Raw genomic sequence first — 26,016 nt, forward strand, 5'->3', positions numbered from 1 at the left:
TGATCATGATCAGTTCTTTTTATTATCACCATCAAAATCATTATCATTATTAAGCAGAATAGACTATATCTATACTGTATAGTGGCTGCACTATACAAATTTATCATATCATTATTATTATTATCAAAAGTATTATCATCCCATTAACTATCATCATCATCACCATCATCTCATCATCATCACCATCATCATCATCATCACCACCATCATCATCATCATCAACATCTTCATCATCATCAACATCATCATCACCATCATCATTATCCCTATCATCATCATTGCAATCATTATTAATCATTATCATTACAAGTATCATTATCCCAGTAACTATCATCATCATAACCATCACCATCATCATCACCATCATTATCACCATCACCATCATCACCATCATCATCACCAACATCATCATCACCATCATCATCATCACCATCATCATCATTATCATCACCATCATCATCATCACCACCATCACCATCACCATCATCATCATCACCACCATCACTATTACCATCACCATCATCCTCATCATCATCATCACCACCATCATTATCATCACCATCATCATCATCCTTATCATCATCATCATCAACATCATGATTATCATCATCATCATAAGCACTATCATTCATTATCATTATCATCACCATCATCATCATAACTAACCTGATCCCATTCTGATGAGTCATCTAGACTTCCTACGACGGACTCGTCCCCCTTTGCCTTCCCGAGCCCATCGCTCAACGTCCCGTTCATCACCGACATCCTGCCAGCGAGGGCGCCAGAGCGCTCAATGCCCGGGTAGAGGCGTGAGAATCGATCTTGTTGTGACAAGGAGAAGGTACGGCTACCACGGTTCGAACCATATATTAAACCTGAAAATGCCCAGAAAAAGGTAAAACAACTGTTAATAAATGATTTCATATTATTTTGATATTTTGTACATTTACATTCCATGTGTAAAAGTTACTTTTTATTTATCTAGGTGAATGTAGTTGACAGACTTAACTGAATAGACATCACAGATGCAAATACAAAAACCATGAATCAAAAAGTGATGTCTATCAATAAAAAATATTGATTTTGATCTGTCAGTCTGTCAAGATTGTACATAACTATCAGCCGGAAACATTCTTTCTAAGCAGTAGTCTTGCAGCATTTTACTTCTCGCTGTTATGTATATCGCACGTAGTGTATGACACCGTACATGTAGATCATTTGAATAAGGCAAAACACTGATTTAGCAAAAAGACATTTCACCACTGGCTTTATCCCAAACAAATGGGACACAGTGATTCCTTGTCTTGGAATTCAAGAATGTTGTGGGGTAGTACATACAATGAAAAGCCTCATCAAATTCATCAGGTGTTTCAATGAATTTCATTCATGGTGAAATATACAAGTCAAGGTCATCAGTGGAAGATGGACAAGAGCATAGTCTGATCTTGCATGCTAATGTACTTGAGTGTCACTGTGGACTAAAGATGCATTCTCTTTACGTTCAATCTCACTTCAACTTGATGCATACAGCTACAGAAAGTCAGCTTGAGATATCATACACATGTAAAAACAAGTGCGAAATCACAGTTTACACATTGTCCAGCGAACAAGAACTCTTTCTATTCATTTTTGTCCTCATGGAAATTTGTACTGGGATTTTATTTGACCAAGGGCAGAACCAGGATTTTCGATATGGGGCTATTTTCAAAATGGGGGGCATTTTTGTACAGATAAAAATTAACAACCCCCCCCCTCTCCATTCAAATGCTCATAACTATCTCATTATGATTTTTCTCAAACTTTCTTTGTTCTTATTATTTTATTGTTCTGTTTCGACACAAGCCTACTTGTTCCAAAGGTTTCATTCCCCTAAAAAAAAAATGTCTTCTGCATACAACCTGCCATTTGCCCTACAAAGCACATAGTCTCCAGGCACAGACCCTGGTTTGTTTGCAATTTGCATAGACAGTGCATAATACAGAGTCTGAATTAGCGAGACTAGATTGAGTAGATTCGCTTTGTAATGTGGCTGGCTCTATCTATCTTGACACAGACAGACTGAGCCTTTGGCGTCTAGTCTTTACTCTAGACCTGTTATTGGTTCAAGTGTCACATATGAGTCTGTGCTTGAAGACTATTTGCACACTCCATCTATTGCTTACTATAGGTATGGTGTGGTTTAATTTCTTAATCCAAGGGGATTACCCTTAATTATTGGTGATGATGTACCTGAACCCACATTCTTTGGCCTCACATGACCTAATAGAATGTGTAGAACAGTACAGGGGGGCTCATACCCAATAGATCACAAAAAATACCTGTTCTCTTGCCAGTGCTGAAGGAAGACCTGCATGGTCTTGTTGCATAAAAGTAACCTTGCCATTGAATGGTTGATACTATGGTAACGATGCTCATCAACCAATCAACATTAAGGACTCCAAGAAAGTTAGTATGGGATGGCAAAGTTACAATAACAGTAACTTTGATGCAATGGGGCCCCAGGTTAAGGTTATTGTAACTCTGTATTCTTTATGTATTAAAAATGCTGAATGAATGATATCAATATTAATAGTAAAAAAACAACTCTCTGGTTGTTGGCCTCATAAGGCTGACAAGATAAAGCCAAAAAATAGTCTTCAAGTACAACGAGGATTAAAAATTTATTACAACAGAGAATCCATGAATGATTGAAAAAATAACATACCATTACAGATTGTTCATATCAAAGTGCATGTATCCAAGTGCAGAGCCAATGTACCAATGCAAAGCTTATACAAAGAGACAGAGATGATCCAACTGGGTTTGATTTTGACAGCCAGCAAGTTCAACATCCACACCATCACACGATAATCACTACCGTTTGTCACATTCAACTCCGATAATTCCAGTAAACCAATCAAAGACAAACATCAAATGAACATTCGGACCTGTTCCAATTTACTCCAATCGCTAGGCATCTTCAACTGAATGATGTGCAAGTGAACTCGAAAAGAACATGGGAACCAACTTTGACTGCGAGGGAAGCTACTGTGCAATAACCACTTCCTAAATTCCGTTAAAAAGCCACCAACATTATTGCACGCTTCACGTCTGTTTTCAAAGAGCATTTATTGACACAGCTTTGAGAATTTACACAAGCGACATGTTCAATGATCAAAGGTTGAAAAATGAATAATTAGGATAAGCCAGACTGATGGATTGATGACTGTTGGGGAAATTCTCTCTATAGATCACATTCACACCTCTCAAATCTTGAAAATACCTGGTATTTTGCCCAGAAATAGCCTCGTCACACAACAGTTTCTTAACCCTGGACCATTATAAACCATTATTGTCAGCACCATACTATTATTTTCCCCTTTTGCAAGGGCTACATTTTCTGCCTAATTCTGACTGAGGAAAAACTTATTGTTTTTTATACACAAAATTCAGTAACCGTAATTAAGGAAAATACGCTAAAACTAGTAGGTACTTTTCAAAATGATAAGAATGTACACAATTTCATAACTTTCTATAAGGTTACCAGGATAGTTGTTGAGTGAAAGCTAAGTATGAGAATTTTATTTGGCTGGGGCAAGTGTGAAATGAATGACTCAGGTATTAAATGGGACGACTGATCAGGTTCTTGTATATTTACAGGTATTTTTCTGACTGAGCTGGTGTGAAAACCCCCAAAGCATAGTTTTTAAAGGAAGAATAAGTATTTGCAAACATACATGTATATCAGATAAAATAAAAACAAAGTTCACATTGTGTATGCTTTGCTATTTCATGCATAAGAGAGATATACACTAACCTATTGGTACACTCGACGCATTTAACAGATGTATGATGTATTCAATTAAAATAAATTTCTTGTTGACAGTTTTTAACATCAAGAAAAATAACTAGGAAAAGTGGGGGGGGGGGGCTTGCATTTAAGGTTATGCTTTATGTACATGTATGTATTATGTACAACTACATCATGTAGATGTTGACAATGCAAAACTTGGTGTCTGAAGTATACCATAAAACAATCCAGCAACTGAAAGTCTGCACCACAGACTATCAAAAACGGGGGAAAAGTTGCATTGACACCTTGCTATACTCCTCGGACATGAAAATTCATGAACCCCAAGTGGACGTTGGTTGACCTGCAGGAATACACCGACAAGGCTCTACGTGTACGAGGCAACAGCTCCCTCGCTTGGCCCCCTGGTTATAAAACCCAAGGTGTGAATCGATCTCCAAGCAACATCCATTTTACAAGGCACGCTGGGGCATGATTCTCATGAATACTTCATTATTTGCTACGTGCCACCTCTATTACACATGCCTCAGGAAGGGTTATGGGGATTGATAACATCCAAGATCGTTTCGTACTAAAACAGGCATTGAAAAGCTACGCAGATAATCTCTTCTTTTCTTGTGCCTCCCAACATTCAAATTAAGAAAACATATATCTATCTTCCAAAGCTGCATTACAAATCAATATTCATCTTTTCTTTTTGGAAGCAATTAGATTGATTTGTAATGACATAGATTAAAATATGTCTTTATTGTGCCTCCCTATTTAGATCAAGAATAGACCTATAATTTGTTTCTCTTCCTAAGCCATAAAAACAGAAATATCCCGAATCTCGTCCCGCTTGAGGGGGTAATTACAATGATTGTAACCACGTGAAATTGAATACTAAACTTTATTTTTTTAATCAGAACATTATGTGAAGAATGTATCCTGAAATTGTTGTTGAATTCAATGCTTGAGAAAAAGATTTATACCAAAAAGAAAAGTATACATTGTGGAAATTGTTCTGGTAGTCCTGACTTTTTTTTAAATCTACATAATTTAATTGTAAGTTTTAACCAATGAAATGTCGCTGTGTTTTACACTTTTCAGTGAAGGCACACGAAAATCATATTATTTTCAAATTGAATTAAGATTTGTTTAAAAGTCCTTTGAAAACATATATCAAAACCCTGGTGTTAAATTTTATCTTGCAATGAAATTGAATGTGAATTGAATAATTTTTATATCTAGCAAAGGTTACATGTATAAGAGGCTTTAACTTTGAATATACCAGATGAATTGCAGTCCCACGGGATTTGTGTCTAATATTTGGTGCCAATTTGGAGCGGCGGCATCTTAGAATTAGGAAAACCAATTGAACACATCCTTCCGATCTTGCGCTGTCAAGCTACAATGATCTTTGCTTGTCATGGTAGGATTGGTTTGAAGAAACATGAGAAGGTCACAAAGATTGTATGGCTTCTCATTAAAACAAATGCTATCTTTGTATGTGCTATCTATACCGGCTCACAGCAAAGGATGGACTACTTATATATGCACTATCTATTCTTTAAAGGTATGAAGTAGTAGCAGTAGTAGTATTAGTAGTAGTAATAGTAGTAGTAGTAGTAGTAGTAGTAGTAGTAGTAGTATATTAGTCTATGTAGTAGTAGTAGCAGAAGTAGTAGTAGTAGCAGTAGTAGTAGTAGTAGTAGTAGTAGTAGTAGTAGTAGTAGTAGTAGTAGTAGTAGTAGTAGTGGCATTATCTCAAAATGTGAACATCTCCCATCAGGAAAAAACGATACTGTGTATGTAAGCATGTGCCAAGTGTAAACATGAAACACAACACCATGAAAGAGTTCCATGTCAGCTTACACAAACCTGTACTATCTCACAATGCAGTTTTAGCTTTTGTGATGCATGCGAAATAAAGAGCATAATAATAAGTACAGATACGTAACCCTCTGAAGAAAATTTAGTGATAAAGAGGGATTTATAGTTGCTATCTCCAGTAGATGAGAATATATTCCACACAGATTAATCAAATACTATCATTTCATAATTACATCAAAGTTTTTGCATGAATCATTTTAAATGTTTTCACAGCAACAACTTGGTGCTGATTGGTGCACATATATGTTTTTTACATTTGCAAAAATTTCCTTAACCCAGGACTATTGGTGGGGCTAAATGGCAATTTAGCCCACCTATAGTATGCATCACAGAGCTTAGCCCACTTTCTATTAACAGCGTATTTGCAAAGTGGGCTAACCCCACCTATAGTATTGGATTATTTGGCCCTGCAAGATATCAGGGCCAGCCAAGCAATTCTAAGGGTGTGTTTATGCTTCCATTGCGAGGACAGAATCAGCGATTTCAAACGTCGATTCAAAACGCCGATCATAAACGTGGTTCTGGGAGTGCTGTTTATGCTTAACTTTTCAGAGCAAATCATGATCTCCAGCTGGCTTCGCATCGTAAAGCGAGGTCAAATTGGGCGCGCCTTTTTTCGAAAGTTTTTTTCCGATTGTTGTTATTACATGGAGATAAGCATGGAGCAATACGACTGTATTGCCCGCGGATTTTCATCTCACCGGAAGCATGTACCAAATGACGTCATTTAAACACGTTTACGATCGTGGTTCTGTTTATGCTTCCCCAGAAAGCCTGATTCTGGTCAAACGACATTTACAAACGCACCTTTTTGTGAGTTTACTATCGGCGTTTTGAAACAGCGTTTAAATGAAAGTAAGCATGGACGCAACCGTGTTTTGGACTAACCACGTTTGGAAACGCTGATTCTGGCCTGAAAAGTGGAAGCATAAACACGGCCAAAGAGTGATAGTCCAGGGTTCAGATCGCTAATTTAAAATGAATCCTGGCCAAACCAAGGACATTGTTTAATATATGCCCTATACAGGAAAGTTACTGTTTACAGTAGCTCAGCCAAAGTTTTGATAAGCTAGGCCCAAGATACACAAAACGTCGAAAGTGGACTGAGGCTGTCCCGGACAAGGCTCGACCTATGTGTATCAGCTTACTTTTATTGATTGTTGGAGTCATTGGGCGATTCCATTCGTGACGTACAGGACATTTTGTCAACAATTTCTAGTCTCTTAGCTAATTGCTTGAGCAATGAAAATTATTTTTGGTCAATAATAAAGTTATAGTGGGTAGTCATGTGAAAAACTGATTACCAACAAAAAATATTTGATTATGGCTGAATTGAGGGTGAAAATGTTGTGTGTTGTACGGGACTCAGAAATGTCCCGTCCGACACGCAACATTTTCACCTCTATTTCACCCATGGACAGCATATTTTTCTTGGTTGTCATTTTTTCATGTCTACCCAGTAGTACTCTATTATTACCACAAAACAAATTGAAGTTCTTCGTTTGTTTGGACAATAGGTTGAAAAATGTTGCGAAAATAGCTGATTTTTCTAGCATCGAATCGCGCCATTGCTAATTTTAATTGCTAGCAAACAAACGGTGCATGAAAAGACAGACACATGTGTCACTTGAAATAGGCCAGGATATAGAATCTCAAAGTGGTTTGACTCGAGTCTACTTCTGGCGTGTATGAAAACCAAATTGCAGGCTTGAGGATGGTTCCAAGCAGACGTTGGAGGCGGCTTCAAGCCTGACATATGCGTATCTCGAGCCACAGTAAATACCTTTACACATAGCAGGAATAGCAAGGATTCTACACAGAGTACACTCTATATGTGGCAGACAGGTGCGGCATAATTACCTCTACTGAGAGAGTACTGTCCGTTCATTGCTTCTTATTAAGGTGTCAATTAGATACAACTGACACATTGGGAATAATTTCATTTCACCTACTGTATTACCTACTGAATTTTGCAATTCCCTAGTCTCTGTACAGGGAATAGCCATGCAGTTCCTTATGGGTTAATCTGTTGTCTAGTGAGTTCTCTACTGTTTCATTTATAAATCCTTCATATGGAATACATGTCTTCCTCCTTCAATTTTACCCTAATTAATGGCTTTCGTTTGTCTCTTTCCTAAAAAAGCAAGTATTATTCCATACAATCCACTCTTTAATCTACATGTATTGTTATTGATTCAACATTTGTTAAATATATATTTATGTTAAAATGTTCATTACGTTTGATAAAGGTATATACTTTTAGTCTACTCCTAACCTTCCCCTACAGAAATTTAAGCGTGCCGCTTGCTAGTAACTAGCATGCGACTAGCAGGGGCTCGCTTAATAAGCGAGTGCATGCTAACGAACAGTCCCTGCTCGCTAAAAGATCGCTGAACTATTACTCTGCACGCATATTACACGCTTATTAAGCTAGCCGCATGCTAGTTACTAGCGTGCCGCAAGCTTGCGCAAGCTAGTCGCACGCTTGCCGCAAGCTTGAAAATTTCTGTAGGGGAATTTCCCCGTTCCAGCTTTTGACATTACTTCTCCCTCTGTATACTTTTATCTGTGTATCTCCTTTCCAATATTAGTATACTTTGTTATATTTTTTTACTGTTTTGCTTGTGTGTTTACTGAAATTTTACTCTGTACAAATTCATGTAATCAGCCTTTGGCGGCTATTTGACGTTTTATCACAATAAGTACCATTTATCTATCTATCTAATTCTTACAGGCAATTACAGGGTGCACCGGGTACCAGTATGCAATGGGTTCATCTGATGCCTACTTATATGCAATACCCACAGGCTCTGTACAGGGATCACCATATTCAAGTGGGCAATGGGTTAAGGAAACTGTAAATAAAGCATCTTCAATGGGTAATGTTGCGGTGTAGGTGATTCGATTCCATTCCGACTCCAAAACAAAAAAAACATACTTTCAAAATACAGAGTAGCTCAGGAAACACTCAGGTCAAGGTCTAGATGAATGGACAATGACACACAAGAAAGAAGGACAAGTCCATCCCGACAAAAAGATCATTTGAATAAAAAGAGAAAATCCAACAAGTATAACACTGAAAATTTCATCAAAATCGGATGTAAAACAAGAAAGTTATGACTTTTCAAAATTTTGTTTAATTTCACAAAACATATATGCACATCCTGGTCTGTATGCAAATGAGGAACCTGATGACATCATCAACTCACAAATTCTTTTGTCTGTTATTACACTGTATATGAAATATTCTAATTTTCTTCTCTTTGTCAAGTGAAACACTGATAAATTCTATAAAATTAATACTATATGGTTCAGTCAAGTTGGTCCTTATTGTAAAATCGGTAAGTAAAAAATAAATATTGTATATTTCAAACAATAGAAAACAAAAGAAATAGTGAGTGAGGGACATCATCAACCGTCTCATTTGCATGTCAATGAGATGTGCATATCACTGTTTGTGAAAAATAAGCGAAACTTTAAAATCTAAAAACTTTCTTATTTTACATCCGATTTGATGAAATTTTAAGCATTATGCTAGTTTGATAATTTCTCTATTTATTAAAATCAACATTTTTGTAGGGTGGACTTGACCTTTATTGCTTTCCTGCATGCAGAACAATATCACATGTAGTCAAGCATAGCACCTTCCTGCTAATTAGACAATCTAATGATGTTCAGAAGAATTTCAAATCCATGTGGACTATAAAAGTCTAGTAGAAATCATGCATATTTTACTTTAAAGCACATAAATAGAGACATCTAAAATGACAAGCGCTATACAAACAACGCAATATTTTGCTAATTACTGAGAAACTATTCATTTTCTAACAGAACCACTTGTCACTTATTTTAATTTTGAGACATAAAAAGCTTAAGTTTAAATGATTTTTTTCACCTTCTTCAAACTAATTTTGTGATAATTTTCACAGATGGATTTCATGTTTAAATACTCCTTTGATAGAAAATAAACTAAAAAGTGTGAAGTTGGGGTATAGGTAGGGGCCAAGAAGATGCTTTCTTGCAGAAGTGAAATGCAATCAGAGATATATCAAGATCAGTCTTATGCGATGACATTTGATTCAATCGACTACCTGTGAGTCATGATCCTGAATATAGCCGACTGGGATTGCCGGATGGTATGGCCAGCCAATACCAAGACCATATGAGATGAGAACCGGAGACTTGAGGGTAGTCTTTGCCCTCAGACCCAAGCAAAACTCCAAGCCATCATTCCATTTATAGGCACTTTAACAACTTTAAATTACATTTCATGATCTTACTTTGGGGCTGGGGGATGGGGAAAGTGACACTTTGACCCTATATTTTCTGGGTCATCATATACTGCATCATTTTGCTCCCAAATTTGATCTGTAAGAGCAGCCTATCTACTAGAAGTGAATGCACTTTCCTGATGCTGTATTCAGGCAAGGAAAAATGTTGGCTATTAGTCTCTGCCATCAGACTAAACAAAACAAACTGTTGGATTGCATGTATATACCTGAGAAGTTATTGACACCCCAATCAATTATAAAGTGCAGTCCTCATAAGTATACATGAATTCTTCTTAGACCATATAAGATTTCATCTGGTAACATTGTTTGTAACTTTGTATGATAATCATTATTGCCGAAAAATCTGTAGAGGTCTGATTTGAAAGACTACACATCATACCGAACATTCAGACCAAGTACATAGCGAAATGAAATGAATTCTTTATGCATCGTGGATGCTTACATGTTCCGCTCGATGAGGCATGAATGTATTCCCCATGCACTTTTCTGCTCCAATTGTTTCTATTAATTTTCAAAAAGATGTCAGACTAGTATGCGTACTATCGAATCTCAATGACTTAGACATACTGAACAAATGTTTGCATACAAATTGCAATCAAAATAAATCATGAATAGCAAAAGACAACCTAGTCTTAAAAATAAAATCTGCACTTCATTTTCTGGTGATATCTAAACTCATAAATAGTGCATGCATGTAACTTGCAGAACCCTCAGAAATTTGCCCTAGTCATGAAATTATGCAAATGCTTGTCCACAGATGCATGTGCCCCAATGGTGACCACATGGAATGCTCCCCAGGGAGTGGATAATGTGCATAAATTGTGTGCAAGAATGACTAATGAAAATCTCATGTGAGGGGTTATCATAGTTATGTAAGCAGAGCCCTCAGAAATTTGCCCTAATCATGAAATTACATGTATGCAAATGCTTGTCCACAGATGCATGCGCCCCAATGGTGACCACATGGAATGCTCCCCAGGGAGTGGATAATGTGCATATATTGAGTGCAAGAATGACTAATCAAAATCTCATGTGAGGGGTTATCATAATTATGTAAGCACTTTAGATATGCATAAGATATGAACATGGCCTGGTACATGTAGGTCCATGGTATTAAACACCTTTTGAATAATCAAATTATCATCATTATTAATCAAACATCTGTCTGTAAAGTTCATATTTTGAAGTGCTGAGTACTTATGTTTTCAGTCCCATCCATTAATATCTGTGTCTGGAGCATGTGACATCTCATGTTTCCTGAATGTTGAATGATTGTTTATTGGGGTGTGACAATGATATATATCAGTAGCCCCTTCATGTAGTGGGTCGTTAATTGATGGATCAATCACACATCAACTGTGACATTCCGCTGATGATGTGATATATCATCACATCAACAAGATCATGGCAATAGGAGAGGGGTAAGGTGGAGTGAAGGGGGAGCACGGAGAGATGGAGAAAGGGGGGAGGCAAAATATGTGGAAAGAAGGAGGGGATAAAGGGAAGGAAGGAAGGAAGGAAGGAAGGAAGGAAGGAAAGAAAGCAAGAAAGAAAGCAAGAAAGCAAGAAAGCAAGAAAGCAAGAAAGAAAGAAAGAAAGAAAGAAAGAAAGAAAGAAAGAAAGAAAGAAAGAAAGAAAGAAAGAAAGAAAGAAAGAAAGAAAGAAAGAAAGAAAGAAAGAAAGAAAGAAAGAAAGAAAGAAAGAAAGAAAGAAAGAAAGAAAGAAAGAAAGAAAGAAAGAAAGAAAGAAAGAAAGAAAGAAAGAAAGAAAGAAAGAAAGAAAGAAAGAAAGAAAGAAAGAAAGAAAGAAAGAAAGAAAGAAAGAAAGAAAGAAAGAAAGAAAGAAAGAAAGAAAGAAAGAAAGAGAAAGGGAATGAAAGAGTGAGAAAGGGAATAGCAGATGAAAGAAAGTGAGAAGCTGGAAACAAAGGAAAGAGAAAGAGTGTGAAGAGGAAAGGAGATGAAAAAATGTGTGTTCAGGGACAGAAAAAAAGGAGGAAGAGGAATGAGACAGAAATCTGAGAGTTGGAGTGTCAGAAGAATAAAAAAGCTAGAGACAAAGAAAAAGGGTAATGGGAAAATTGGGGGGGGGCATTGAAACTTGAACCAGGGGGTAGGGCTCAGACAGCATATAAATTGAAAGGGAAGGAGAGATGGAAGTGTGGGGGTGTGAGAGAGAGGAAAGAAATAGGAACATGTATATTCATATCTACTGTAGATGTCAGAGTGCCTGATTTGTGTAAAAATAAAAAGGAGGTATTTTTGACATGACTGAGGCATGTTGCATTTATTTCTGTATGTATATCTTTGCCAAAGTAGCCAATCAAAACCAGAGCTTCCATTAAATTTTCCTTGGAAACACAAAGTTACCATAGCTAAAAGTGCTAATAAGATAATTGACAAAGGGTATAAGAAACTGAATAAAACATAATTCAAATAAAAAATAGTTACAGAACAAGAAATATACTTATCAATGAAGCAATAAAAATATTAGAGATGGAAAATATAAGGAAACAGATCCAACAGACCAACATTAATAAACAAAGGAACAATGGAACATTGACAGACGTGAAAACAGATAAAATGAGAACTGACAATACCATTACCATTTTACTATTTATTTTTTATCATCATTAATATTTTCATCATCCCACCACCATCACCATCATTATCATTATTGCTTTGTTATATAAGTACACGTACTGTATCACCATAATTGCCCGAATTCACAAAGGTGTTTTTTAATCGGTTGAACCCATGGTTTATGCAGATTTCCTGTATAAATTGTGCGTATTTACCAGGCGGATGTTTCATAAAGCTGTTCGTAAGTTAAGAGCGACTTTAAGAACGACTGGTGATCCTTTCTTATGGTAAATGATATTCACCAGTAAAGGTCAAGTCCACCTCAGAAAAATGTTTATTTGAATCAATAGAGAAAAATCAGACAAGCACAATGCTGAAAATTTCATCAAAATCGGATGTAAAATAAGAAAGTTATGACATTTCAAAGTTTCGCTTATTTTCAACAAAATAGTTACATGAACGAGCCAGTTACATCCAAATGGGAGAGTCGATGATGTCACTCACTCACTATTTATTTTGATTTTTATTGTTTAAATTATACAATATTTCAAATTTTACGAATTTGACGATTAGGACCTTCTTGCCTGAAGCACAAAATGTTAAAATAATGGAATTCCACGTGTTCAGGGAGGAATGAAACTTCATTTCACATGACAATGACGAGAAAATAAAAATATTTCATATTTCATATAATAAAATACAAAAGAAAAAGTGAGTGAGTGATGTCATCAACTCTCTCATTTGCATGTAACTTTTTATTTTTATTGTTTGAATTATACAATATTTCAATTTTTACGAATTTGACGATTAGGACCTTCTTGCCTGAAGCACAAAATGTTAAAATAATGGAATTCCACGTGTTCAGGGAGGAATGAAACTTCATTTCACATGACAATGACGAGAAAATAAAAATATTTCATATTTCATATAATAAAATACAAAAGAAAAAGTGAGTGAGTGATGTCATCAACTCTCTCATTTGCATGTAACTGGCTCGTTCATATAACTATTTTGTTGAAAATAAGCGAAACTTTAAAATGCCATAACTTTCTTATTTTACATCCGATTTTGATGAAATTTTCAGTGTTATGCTTGTTGAATTTTTCTCTTTTTATTCAAATCAAGTTTTTTTTGGGGTGGACTTGTCCTTTAATGTTCACTGGTGATTATTTAGCGCGTAAGAAAGGTTCACCAGTCGTTCTTAAAGTCGCTCTGAACTTACGAACAGCTTTATGAAACTGCCCCTAGGTATATTAAAAATGTCTAATGCTGATGCCACGCCTTTGTCACAGTGTACCACATTGATGCCTGTTGCCATGGTTGTCCATAATCCATGTGCTATTTTATTCATGAGTCCACTGTTTAAAATTAATGAGTCCACTCTTCAAACAGTGGACTCATGAAATAAATGGCGTACTCAATCATGCAACAGGCGTCAATTTGGCTCACTGTGACAAAAGCGTGTATCAGCGTTAGACAATTTTTAATATATCTGCATGAACCATGGGTTCTACCAATGGTTATAAAAGCCTACTTTGCGAATTTGGGCCAATGTGCCTATAAGTCTTGGAATGTTGTTATGACCCCGAAACCTCTGCAGATTTACAAATATAAACGCATTTTAAAGTTTGGCTTTGTAGAGTGTAGGAAAAACAACCCCAGGTACAATCATAAAATAATAGTTTGGATTGCGTTTTTTTTTATAAAGACTTGTGTGATATTGAAAGAAGAAACTAGATTCAATTCCAAATCAAGTTTTTATCCATCAAATGTACATTCGTGGTAGATTTGCATTCAATTAGAACTCAATTCTGACAGCCCCCCCCCCCCCCCCATCATCTTTATTTTGAACCTTGCGCTTGATTTGCAATTGAATTTAAGTTTCTTGCAATGCCCAACTATGAGGATGAATAAAGTTGATTGCAACTATGGAAGGCCAATGATGCCAAAAGTTTTTCCACAAAGTCCGGCCACACTTAAAATGAGTATTAAAACAAATCTATGAGGTCAACTCATGCATTTTACAAGGATTTTAATATCTTTTATTTAATATGAAATCGATCTTTTCAGAGAATTACTTTATAAAGGAATTTCATTGGGAGCTGAAGTCATCAAAATAACATTATCAGTGACATGAATGATCCCTCATATTTGAAAACAAATTCAGTCAATATTAGTCTTGGTTTAACACACCTGCTGGTTATAAGAAATAAAGAATAGGAATTGGATAATAGTATAGGGGTGGGGTATAAAAGACTGCACATAAGCACAAAGATATGCTGGACGTTGATATACATGTAGTAAATGAATGCATGGAAATGGAGGAGGAATGCATGTATATGAATACATTTACAGGGAATTATGATCATCATATTTTTGGTTAAATTTTAATGATGTGTGCCTCAGAGGGAAATATCTTAGGAGGAAAAGTAAAATAAAACATACATGTATAATATCAGAATTATATAATATGGCTGTTATCATGCAGGGAAAAAGAAATATAGAAGAAAAAGAAGGGCCCGTCAAATTACATGTGTTAACAAACTACCACCATCAAGTACAGAAAGGATTAAATTCAGTATAGAGATGAAAGCGACAAGTTTTAACCCAATTGACAAACGATCATGAGGTCCAATTTACTCCAGTCAAAAAATGGTTACTGCGTACTAAAGTGTCATTATAAACTTGGCAGTCTTCGCTCCATGGACAATTTTTTTTTACATTTGTCTGACCTGTTGTATCGCAATATGGTGGTGGGCGATAAAATTTTGTGAAAACTGACTTAACATAATTATCATCTACATTGTATGCAGGAGCGGATCCAGGATTTTCCAAAAGGGGGGAACATTTTCCCAAGGAAAAATTTGACAAGCAATAAAAAAGAGTTTTAACCAAATATTAAGGACAATTAGTCCATGAAAAAATTTGACAAGCAAAAAAAAGTCTTCACTTCCAAGGGGGGGGGGCACACTTGTCTTTAACAACATTTTTACATTACAGATTTCAACTGTGCCTCTCAAAACTTTGCCCTGCCCTCAACTTTGCCCTCCCCCCCTGGATCCGTCAGTGATTTATATGTTTGCACTACATGTGCAAAAAACCGGGGGAAGGGTGATAAAAACTTTACACCAAATATAGCACCTAGCTTCCCATTGATTTTGTGAAGAAAAATAAGAAGACCGAGAGGTTTCAGATGATTGATAGCGATCAACTGGGAATTTCAGGAAAGGTGCTAGAGATATAGAAATTAGACAGCTGAATGGGAATGTTATTTCTTTTTTTATAAATAAATACCTGAGAATGGACTTCTTATAGATCCTGGATGGGATTGGATGCAAGCAAAACAAAAACAAAAAAACACACAAAATGTCAAGCAATGTTAATACAAACAATACATGAAATTGATGAACGTGATGATGTTATAACAGAACGTGTACATAGTAAAACGCTGTTTACTTTTTTTAACGCTGTATACTAACATTTACAGTAGTTGTTGAAACAGTTTTAAACAAATGTTCAATATCATGAACAATAAAGTTTAATATTTCATATCTAATAATCAATGTATCAAGCATGGTTGTTTAAACTGTTAAAAAACTAGTGTAGGGCTCATATAGTAATGAGTTTTGTATATAATTTAAACAGCATTTTACTCTGTATACATCTTCCTCAACTATCAAGCAACAAATATTCTACCTACACTACATCACGATACTATGAAGCGTTATTCCCTGACCAGGAAAATGGCGGTATCTGAGTGATCTTCCCTTTGAAAGATGTACGTTTCTACAGATATTGCAACAGAAACTACATTTTATTGGGTAATGGAAACTATGTTTTATAATGCAATAAAAACTACAATTATCTACAGCCTCCCTGATTATCAGGCTTATACACAGAGAGATCAGAGAAGAACACACTGTAAGCATTAATACTAAAACCTATTCAAGAAAGCATTAAGCATTTTTGATCACTCACATACATGTAATTTGCACAAAAGAAACTTTTACTTGTGCAAAAAACAATAACTTGTATCACCTGACATTATTTTAACTAGTAAAGCAACCTTCATGTAACTACATTTATTACAACATTGATTTGGCATACATGTAGCAAGTGAGATGAATTTTCTTTGAATGATTCTCGTCACAAATCTTGTGAATGATTTTGCAAATCACATGACCAAAGCAGCCTGTTCACTACACTAATATAAGAATGTGTTAAAGGGAAATTCACCCTGAAGACAGGTTTGCTGTGAAAATAGCAGAAAAGGTAATAAAATATATTGGTAATGGTTTGAGGAAAATTCATTAAAGATTAACAAAGTTATTAGAATTTTAAGTTTTGGATTTGTGACATCTTAAACGAGCAGCTGTCCCGTATGTTATAATATGAATTGCATGAATTACTTTTTTTTATTCATGATGACTTGCTTTTGTTTTCTTTATAGGAATAGGTGCAAAATGATTGTCTGTTGTTATAATGAAGGTACAATACAATGAAAAAACATTTTCAATATTCTGAGAAAAATTATATTTCTTTTATTTTTTACCACACGATATGAAGGAATGCTGCTCGCATATGACGTCACAAATCAAATAAATAAAATTCAAACAACTTTTTCATTCTTGGATGGATTCTTCTTATAACCTTCAGCAATATTGATTATTACCTTTTCTGCTATTTTTACAATAAACTTTTTTCAGGGTGAGCTTCCCCTTTAATATGCATTGATGAAAATATGAAGGTCCATTACCATATCAAAAGATTATGTACATGCACTGTAAAAACTGTGGTGTTAAAACTGACACCAATTGGTGTTAATAGAGGACCACACCCCGAGGTGTTAAAATAACACCCTAGGGATTGAACATAACACCAAAGAGTGTAAATGTAACAACCATAGGTGTTGTGATAATACCTATAGGTGTATAACTAACACCACCAATTTAACAACGGTGTAAAATAACTGGTGTGGTCCTCTATGTACACCGGTTAACACCACAGTTTTTGCTGTGTGTCCTCTCTAAATACAAAAGAACTATTGAATCTAGTCCCTAATCACACTCTTCACAGAGTGACACTAGGGACCCATCCCTGTGGAGTGAATAAGGGTGCGTTTATGCGCCACTTTTTTACCCTTGAATCATGATCTGAATCATGATTCCAGTCATGATTCTGTAGAATCACGATTGCGTTTTAATCAAAAGTGAAAGTAAACGTCTTTCAAATCACAAACATGAAACGCGGAAAAAGGGGCGTTTGGAAAGTCGTTTCTGTAGAATCACGAACAAAAAAGGTCGTGATTTGAATCATGATTCTATGACCTCACTGTGTCGGGCTACTTTCGGTTTGAATCTTGCCAAACTCAAGGTGCTCTATATGCTCATTGTACATGATTATGTACTGTGCATGTATTTCTTGTCATATACAAGTTCTGTGTTGGTCATCGCATCATCCACTACTTTTCATTTTTTGGTCATGTCTTCAACTTCTAGTAAATGAATAAATCTAGTGCTAGTAAATGAATAAACTGGACAGACAATGATCTCAGTTGTTGTTGAGTAAACAGTATCAATATTAAATTGGATCTACGCTGAAATCCACTTCCGAACACCATTTTGGATAAACCAACAAGATGAATAGCAGCATATGGACCTTATGATAGAAGTAAACATAATGAGGTATAGACTGAATTCTGGAAGCAAAAGGTTTTCCGAGAGCCAAAACACGTGCGAAAAACTTCCTCTGTGATTCTGCGCACTAGTGATGCGCACTGGATTGGCCCGAATCTGAGGAGAAACAGCATTGGAATGAAGGTCGTCTAAACGCTGATTCTGTGATATTGTGATTCATGTTTGTGTTTTAAATCATGACTCAAATCATGATTCTTGAGGTTGCATAAACACAGCCATATACATCCTCATAGAGTGCATGATAGCTCTGTTTTGAGTGAACTGTAAATCTTATAGGACATTTTCACTCCAAAAGGGGTAAAATCCACTCTGAAAAATACAATTTAACTCTTAAAAGATTGAGATTGTCTCAAGCTGAGTGGAGTGAAAGGGAACAGGTTTATAGCTCTTTGCATTCAAATCATTGCTATCCCAACAGGCCAATTCATAAAGCATATACATGTATACAAATTTTATTTGTTTCTATTGTTCTTCAAATGATGTTGAGTTTACATGAATGGAAAAAGTAAAACAAAAAAGGAAGGAAAAGGAGATAGGAAAGCTCTCAGTCTCATGTCTAAATAAAGTCTAAGGGTGAGACTAATTCCTAAACCCCCTCCCTTCTTTCCCTTCTCTCTCTCCTCCTCGAGCTGCTAGAATTGATGGAAAGCTCACACTCTGGATCTCCCGTTACCATGACAACACCTGAAGCTGTAATCTACTATGTTTTATTCATGTGAACTCCTTGTGTCTCCCCCAAAGAGCAGGTTCATTACAGTATGGATGTACTTGAGTTTGACCAGAAAGGGCACTCAATACCTACTTCTGGAATCCTGAATTCATTCAGGTACACATCTCAGTCAAAATGCAAGTCCCCCTCATTATAATTTGGTATTAAGAATGAAAGCCAAAACAGCGGAAAGGCTCAACAGGTTTTTGTGACTTTCAAGGATTTATCATTAAAACGTAATTGCAAAACATACTAAAAATAGTACTTACTCGCTTGTGTATTTATACAGTAAAATACACAAGTTTTAAACTTAAGAATGTAAGTTGCCCAAAACAGCGAATCCCTGAACAGGTTCTTGTTACTTTCAATGTTTTAAAATAATGCAAATAAAAAAAATTGTATTCACTTGTGTGCTTATAATATGCACAAGTTTGGCAGAATATTATCAAAGAATTAATCAAGCTGTAGGTCATTTCTTTCTGCGTCAAAGAGACAATTTTATCTTGCAAGCTTTGACAGCCAGATTCTTTCTTTCTCTTCATTTGTTTATTTGACAGAGTGCGCATCCTTCAATTTTCTCCTCGTCTTCTTCCCCACTTTGTCCATCCCATTCTCCTCCATTCTTCTTCATCATCCTCATATTCCTGGGGCCCGTCTTACAAAGAGTTGTAACTGATCCGATCATCCATGTCTCTTTGTCTACATCAGTATCACTTTGTCCGTGTGTCTCGATCTCTTCCTCATTCTTAGGGGGGTGTTGCAAGAAAATATTTGCAATCAATTGCAAATATTCTGTTGCGATTTTGAAACTGATAGATCAATGTTAGTTATAGCAAATCAGATCAAACTTCTTGTTTCACGGAGCAGATTAGCATTCAATCACTCATTTGCAATTAATTGCAAAATATTATGATTGACTTAGAAACTGAAAATTGACTTGCAATTGATCGCAAGTTTCTTGAAACACCCCATTAGTGTCTCTCTTTGATGATTGTTCCATCTTCACCCAGTCTTCTGCTACGAGCAACCCCCTCCTTGAATTTTTAGCATTCTCCTCTAATATAAATGAATTAACTCCCCCCCTCCCTCTCTCTCTCTCTCTTTCTCTCTGTTTCTTTATCTCTCTCACACCACTCTCCCCTTCCCCTACTTTATTTGCGAAGACGTCAGCATTCTAACAGAAATTGATGGCGCTCTATTTGGTCGTACAAATATAAAGCTAGTTTATTGGCGATGCCAAGATGTGTAAATTTGCTTGCCGTCATCGAAGCAGGCCTGGGCACACATCCCCAGGTCCCTAGCCGAGTACAAATTTGTTGATCATTTATAACGACTCTTTTCGGACTCACCTGTGGTTTTTCCTAACTGGTTTGTGTCATGATGAATACCATAAATCGTCTCTTGTTTCGTTGAGGTACTAGCCATCCCAACCGGAATGATTGATTGTATGAAAGTTTAATAACAACCATATGAATCATGTTTTATTTAATGATTCTACGAGATTACCCTGTGATGACAAGGGATTAAGGGGGAAAAAATTGTGATACCAAGGCCAGTCTGCAAAGGTAATGGAAAATTCAAGATATATTTCATTTTGAAATGTCACATAAACTACCAGACTCATTTATGGTTGATTTCTCTTATATCTAATAAATATAGACAGTATAAAAAACAACTCATTTTATCATCATCATCATCATTAAAACAGTTTCTCATGATCTTAAATAACAATGGTACCTCTCAATTTTTTCAAAGTCTTGTTACTAAAAGGGCTTATTAAAAAAATGGCTCATATTTGTATGCCACAAAAAATCCCTTCTTTTAGATCTCTGTATTTACACTGTACATGTATAATGATGCAAAGTACAGCCCCCCCCCCACCTTTTATCTTCCCATATTCCAATGAATACATTTCTTTTTTATACTCCATCTGTCTGTCTGTCTAAGGTCGTGTTCAGTGTCGGTTTCCAAATTTAAACTGGCAACATGAATCATGATTGAAAATGTGATTACAAAATGCAGATTTAATGAGATAAAGGGTGTTTTCAAAGTCCTCCACTCCTGGTCGTAAAAGTAAACATCTTTTACATCATGATTCGGAGGAAAAAGATGTGTTTGTAAACGCAATTAGCTCAGATTTTACAACTTTCAGCATCGCGAATGCGATATTGAACACGTTTGAGTTTTGTAACATCTTGCTCTCATCATGGAAGCCTACACAAGCAAGTGCCAGAATTTACCTTTCCTTTGATGGGTCAAGCTGCGGACTAACAAAAGCGGGAAATTTAAAGACGATCGACGAATAATCAGCTTTATAATTTCGACACTGAACAGTGCACTGCTGATCGTGTTTGTGTTCTGTATTTTGTGATTGAGTTTTCAATCGTGATTCATGTTGTTGGCTAAATTTGAAAAGCGACACTGAACCTCTTTCAAATTCAGTGCAAAAAAACACAGGACTTGTGATCCCTTGAAAACCGCTTTACTACAGAACCACCCCTTCCCATAAAGTTATAAAATAGAATCAAAACATCAAAATCAACACCAAATCCTAAATAATTCCAGACGAATATAATCCATGCACCCTTGAACGAAACGAATGCTTTAAATAACACCTGCCTCATGAAAAAGGGAAAAGAAAAGAAAGGGGCAAAACAATTCATCAGACGGAAAGTTAATTTAGCTGGAGCAGACAGACGAAGAAGTCATTTTGACTAACCTTTAGCAAAACAGATCCTTGTAGCTTCTTTCCCCGGCATACCCATATTTCATGCTCAAGCGATGTCATATTCAATATCTGCTCCTGCCCGAAGACCGGTAAAGCAATTTCGTTTTCTTCTTTCTTACCATCGCCTCTCTCACTCCCTTTCTACCTTAAACTGTCTCTCTCTTTAAAGAATAAAGCTGTTTTTGAACGGATGTCACCCCTGATCTTTCGGTCCCAATATACTCAAGCTTGAACTCTTTCATGTCAAAGAAAACATTTTTGTTTAAACCTTGTGACACGCACACTTTAATCAGGGATATGCAACAACATATCCCTGCTTTAATATATGTATCATTGAATATCACCATTTGCAAAGGGACACTCTAAAACAATTTCTGTGGTACTTGCAGTACATGTATGTTTATGTTTTTTGTTGTTTTTCTCTCACTCTCCCTTTCTCTCTAGGACACACTCTCTTATAATAAACAAAAATAGTTGTTTTTGAATGGACGTCACCTCTTATCATTTCACTGGTCCCACTATATTGAATTATTTTAATGTTTTGTATTTTTTCATGCCTTGAATAGACTTATTAGCATAGGTTCTTAAAAACAACAAAGTGCTAATTTTATCATGATAATGTTAAGAGACACTCTCACAATATGTTGTAATATAACTACTCAACTATGTCGAACTGCTAGAAATATTCAACCTATAACCATAAAATGGTGAATTCAACATCTTGAAAACTTAAAAGATGGCATCATTACTTGCCTTTGAAACTTACATTTTTGCCAGTAGACATCTATGCAGAGAAGTAAAAAGGTAAAAAAGTAAAATCCAAACTGTAAAGGAATTACACAAACTATGTCCTCATATAATGAGCCAAATACAATGCCTGAATTCAGCAAACCGGAAACAACCACTATGGATGATGCACCCTAATGCACTTAGTAAATTGGCAATGCGCAACTCCGCCATTAATCAAACTCGCTGATGAACAGTCTTCATAATGACATATGGCAGAATAAGGATAATGTGATCTGAATCGAGCAAAAAATGAAGACATTTTTAGGACATCATGTTGATTAATACGAGGTCTGCCGACTTTAATTTGCCTTTACTTTTGCGGCAGGCATGGGAGATACGCTTCAGGCTTTACAGGGATGGTGCTTTGGGTGATGTTGGAAGATGGCTATACGCACGCACGCGACCCCCATCAATTGTTCATTCAAGAGAGGTCGTAAATGCCAATAAAACTCACTGTCAGGGAGTCTTTATTAATATAAAGATCGGGATGGGACATCTCCTTTGAATAGTCTGCAAATTTCTCCTCTAGTCATTGGCTTTTTATGGTGGGGTGTGACTGCTTATATTAAATTTATTTCATTATAGCAGCTTCCCTTTGGCAATGTAGCAAGCAGGTAATTAAAGTCAAGACAGAGGTCATTCTCTCCCATCTTTTTTTTTCAATGGATTCTACCTTTTTTTACTACAATCAATAAAATAGTCTCCTTTCGTGATGTCTTCCATTGGAAAAATGGCTGAAAACTTTAAGAGATGAACAGTAAAAATGTTACATGTATCATATTTTTACTAGTAACTGTAATATTTACTGCCAAATTTTAAGGTGGAAACAGTGTAAAATTTTACGAGAGGTGCAAATTGAAGGTGAAATCGGAGTATAAGCCCCCAAATTTTCTGTATGATAAAATTTATGGTGGATAGTCACCCAGCAAACTGTCAGGAGGTTATTAAGATATTTTTATTTTGACAGTATATCGCACTCAACTTGCTGCCTTCTACTTACACCCTTTCTAAAGTGGCCTCTTCATTTTTCCCCAGCGAACTTTTCGGCATGCATTCTCCACTTCCCCGGCCAAAAAAATGTACCCTTTCGCACTGACTTCTCTTCCCCGGCAAGAAGTGGAGAAGTTCGCCGGGGAAAAGCGCAGTATGAAAGGGGTATTAGATTCAACTCCCCACAATCCACACAAGAAAACTGTGCCAAATTTCATCACCTTCTCATTTCATTTCCATTTCCCATTTTGCCACCTTTCTACCATACCATATGCTACACACATGCTAACTGCAGATTAGTGGCAAAAACACATTCGGCGTGTTCAGAGTCAGACTGCCCCGAAGTTCGAGAATACAAATTTTCCCTGATCATGAAATTACCCCATCAGAAAAAAAGAGGTATTCTAGCCAATGAGAAAGCAACATAATTATATATCTCCAAAAGAAAATACTCGCAAAATAGTAGGTAATGTACTTGCCGAAATTCTAAAACTTTGGCAAGGATTTCCCCCAAAGTACTTTCCAAAGTTTGTATGTTGGCAGTGTGTAAGCAGATTTCCTGATCAGACAATAATTAGAGTGAGTAGGTGGTTTCAGACCGCCTCGAAGTTCGTCAGTTCCAGGTATTCTCTGATCGGGAAATTTACCCCGATCAGAAAATACCAGGTATTTTGGTAATGTGAAAGCAAACTACGCGTAATCTCCCCAAAAGAAAATACCCGCTAAATAGTAGGTACTTGGCGAAATTACGAGAACTTTCGCGGGGATTTTTCCAAGGTCGCAGGTATTTTGGCGATGTGAAAGCAAATTACGGGAACTTTTAGCCCAGCGTGTCGTTGGGCGTCGTTGGGCGCGGGAGCTGTGGGTGGCTGCTGGGCTAGTGATTTTGAATCTCGCGCCTTGCCTGCTTATCAGACCATACTATGCGCATGCTCGTAACTTCAGGAACTTATCCCGAAGGGTATGTTTCGGGGCGGTGTGAATGCAGGAATAATTAATGGGTATTTTCTAGCCGAAAACAGTTCCCGTAATTTAACGGGGATTCTTGTGATCGAGGCGGTTTGAAACCACCTACTGTGGGGTTTTCAAGAGAGTCTCAACACAACATGTACATGTAATGTTTTGTCCTATAAAAGTTGAAATGTACTTTATTCATAGTTCAAGGACTCTTTTAATGTTAAAACAATACATAATTTTCATCCGGGTATGAATTTCATATTGTTACCCTCTTTTCCAGGAACAACCAATAAACGCAGATTGATTGAGAACAAAAGTATATCTGAGTACTACCAGCAACATGAGGATATCACATTGATGATGTCAATAAACATTATATGGCTAATTAATTTTACTGCTGTTTAAAGTTGATTCTCAATTGGTTTACATAATATTTTGACTTGTGCTCGGTTCCCATGACAATATTATGCTCCTGTTGCCAATGACTTAGGCTATTAAAAAAATTTGCATATTGAAGGGAAAATCCTGTCCGGTGAAAGACAGAAACTATGATGGTGTTCCTCTTAAAGCTCTCTTCATGCTTTTTATATTCAAGTCTATATTACACACCCATTAATAAAAAAACGTGTTTGTATATCAACTGCGAAAACATACATGTACCATGAATTCTTTGATTAATTCCTTGAATGCATGAGCGCTGAAAGGCAGCTCGAGCTAAAGCTGGGGTAATAATAATAACAACGCGCCTCGGAATAGAATATTTCTAGATAGATGGCGCTATATAAATGCCTATTATCACTGTTTTGAAATCTGATTTTTATCCCAGAAATTGATGAGCACATTCATAATGACCCAAAACCCTTTTCATCTCCGTTACAAAACAGAATTCAACTGTATGTAATCAACTGCTACACACATGGTTGAGCACTTACTGCCGCCTTAATTAACGTGAAACCAACACACAGTAATAAACATCCATAAAACACCCCCATTAAGAGGGCTGGTTACACAGCAATTAAGACAGCAGCATAATTAACATTGATACCATCATCATACTAATCACCCACGCTAACCATGCAAACATCCCATCATTAATTACGAGTGACCATGAGGTCTGTACACATGATAGAGTCTAAAGACAATATTCACCAAGGACCCTTCACACATGTCAACTGTTGTATCAAGTGTGCCTCTCATTAGAGCAGCATCTTGATGATGACAAAGAACACTTATTACAGAGAGGAATGTTTGCACTTGACATTTGGTGTTTTAATTAAAATGAGAAGGGGAATAAACAAGGATGTGTACACGGTTCTAAGAGGCATGCCAAGAAGGCACTAAAATAAGGAGTGGGCTATACATGTACATTGATCAAAAATACTTTTATTGTCATTTTAATATGGCAACATTTTTTTTTTGCCATTCCTTGTATAACTACATGTATATCTCAACATGAAATGACAATATTTTTTTGTCTCTGGTCCGAGAAAAAGTGTGCTGGGCCAAAATCCAAAATGGCCGCCGAAACCCCCCAAAATCACAGTTGTGGCCACAACTTCAGTATTTGGTGGTCTTTTTCTTTCTGGTTTTGGTGTCTATTCTCATGTTTTG

The 26,016-nt window shown here is 36.3% G+C and overlaps 1 protein-coding gene across 2 annotated transcripts in view; it reads right to left on the reverse strand.

The window, feature by feature from the left end:
• The window catches only part of LOC121421786 (ankyrin repeat and sterile alpha motif domain-containing protein 1B-like), a 147,788-nt gene that overhangs the window by 24,246 nt on the left and 97,526 nt on the right, over window positions 1-26,016 (reverse strand). For both annotated transcript variants that reach the window (XM_041616585.1, XM_041616584.1), the window contains exons 13-14: window positions 15,831-15,854; window positions 667-875 (exon numbers count right to left, since the gene is read on the reverse strand). In XM_041616585.1, the coding sequence (XP_041472519.1) occupies window positions 667-875; window positions 15,831-15,854 (233 nt within the window). The remainder of the gene's footprint in view (window positions 1-666; window positions 876-15,830; window positions 15,855-26,016) is intronic.

Source organism: Lytechinus variegatus, chromosome 9, assembly GCF_018143015.1.
Source record: "Lytechinus variegatus isolate NC3 chromosome 9, Lvar_3.0, whole genome shotgun sequence".
In the NCBI taxonomy this organism is placed as follows: Eukaryota; Metazoa; Echinodermata; class Echinoidea; order Temnopleuroida; family Toxopneustidae; genus Lytechinus; species Lytechinus variegatus.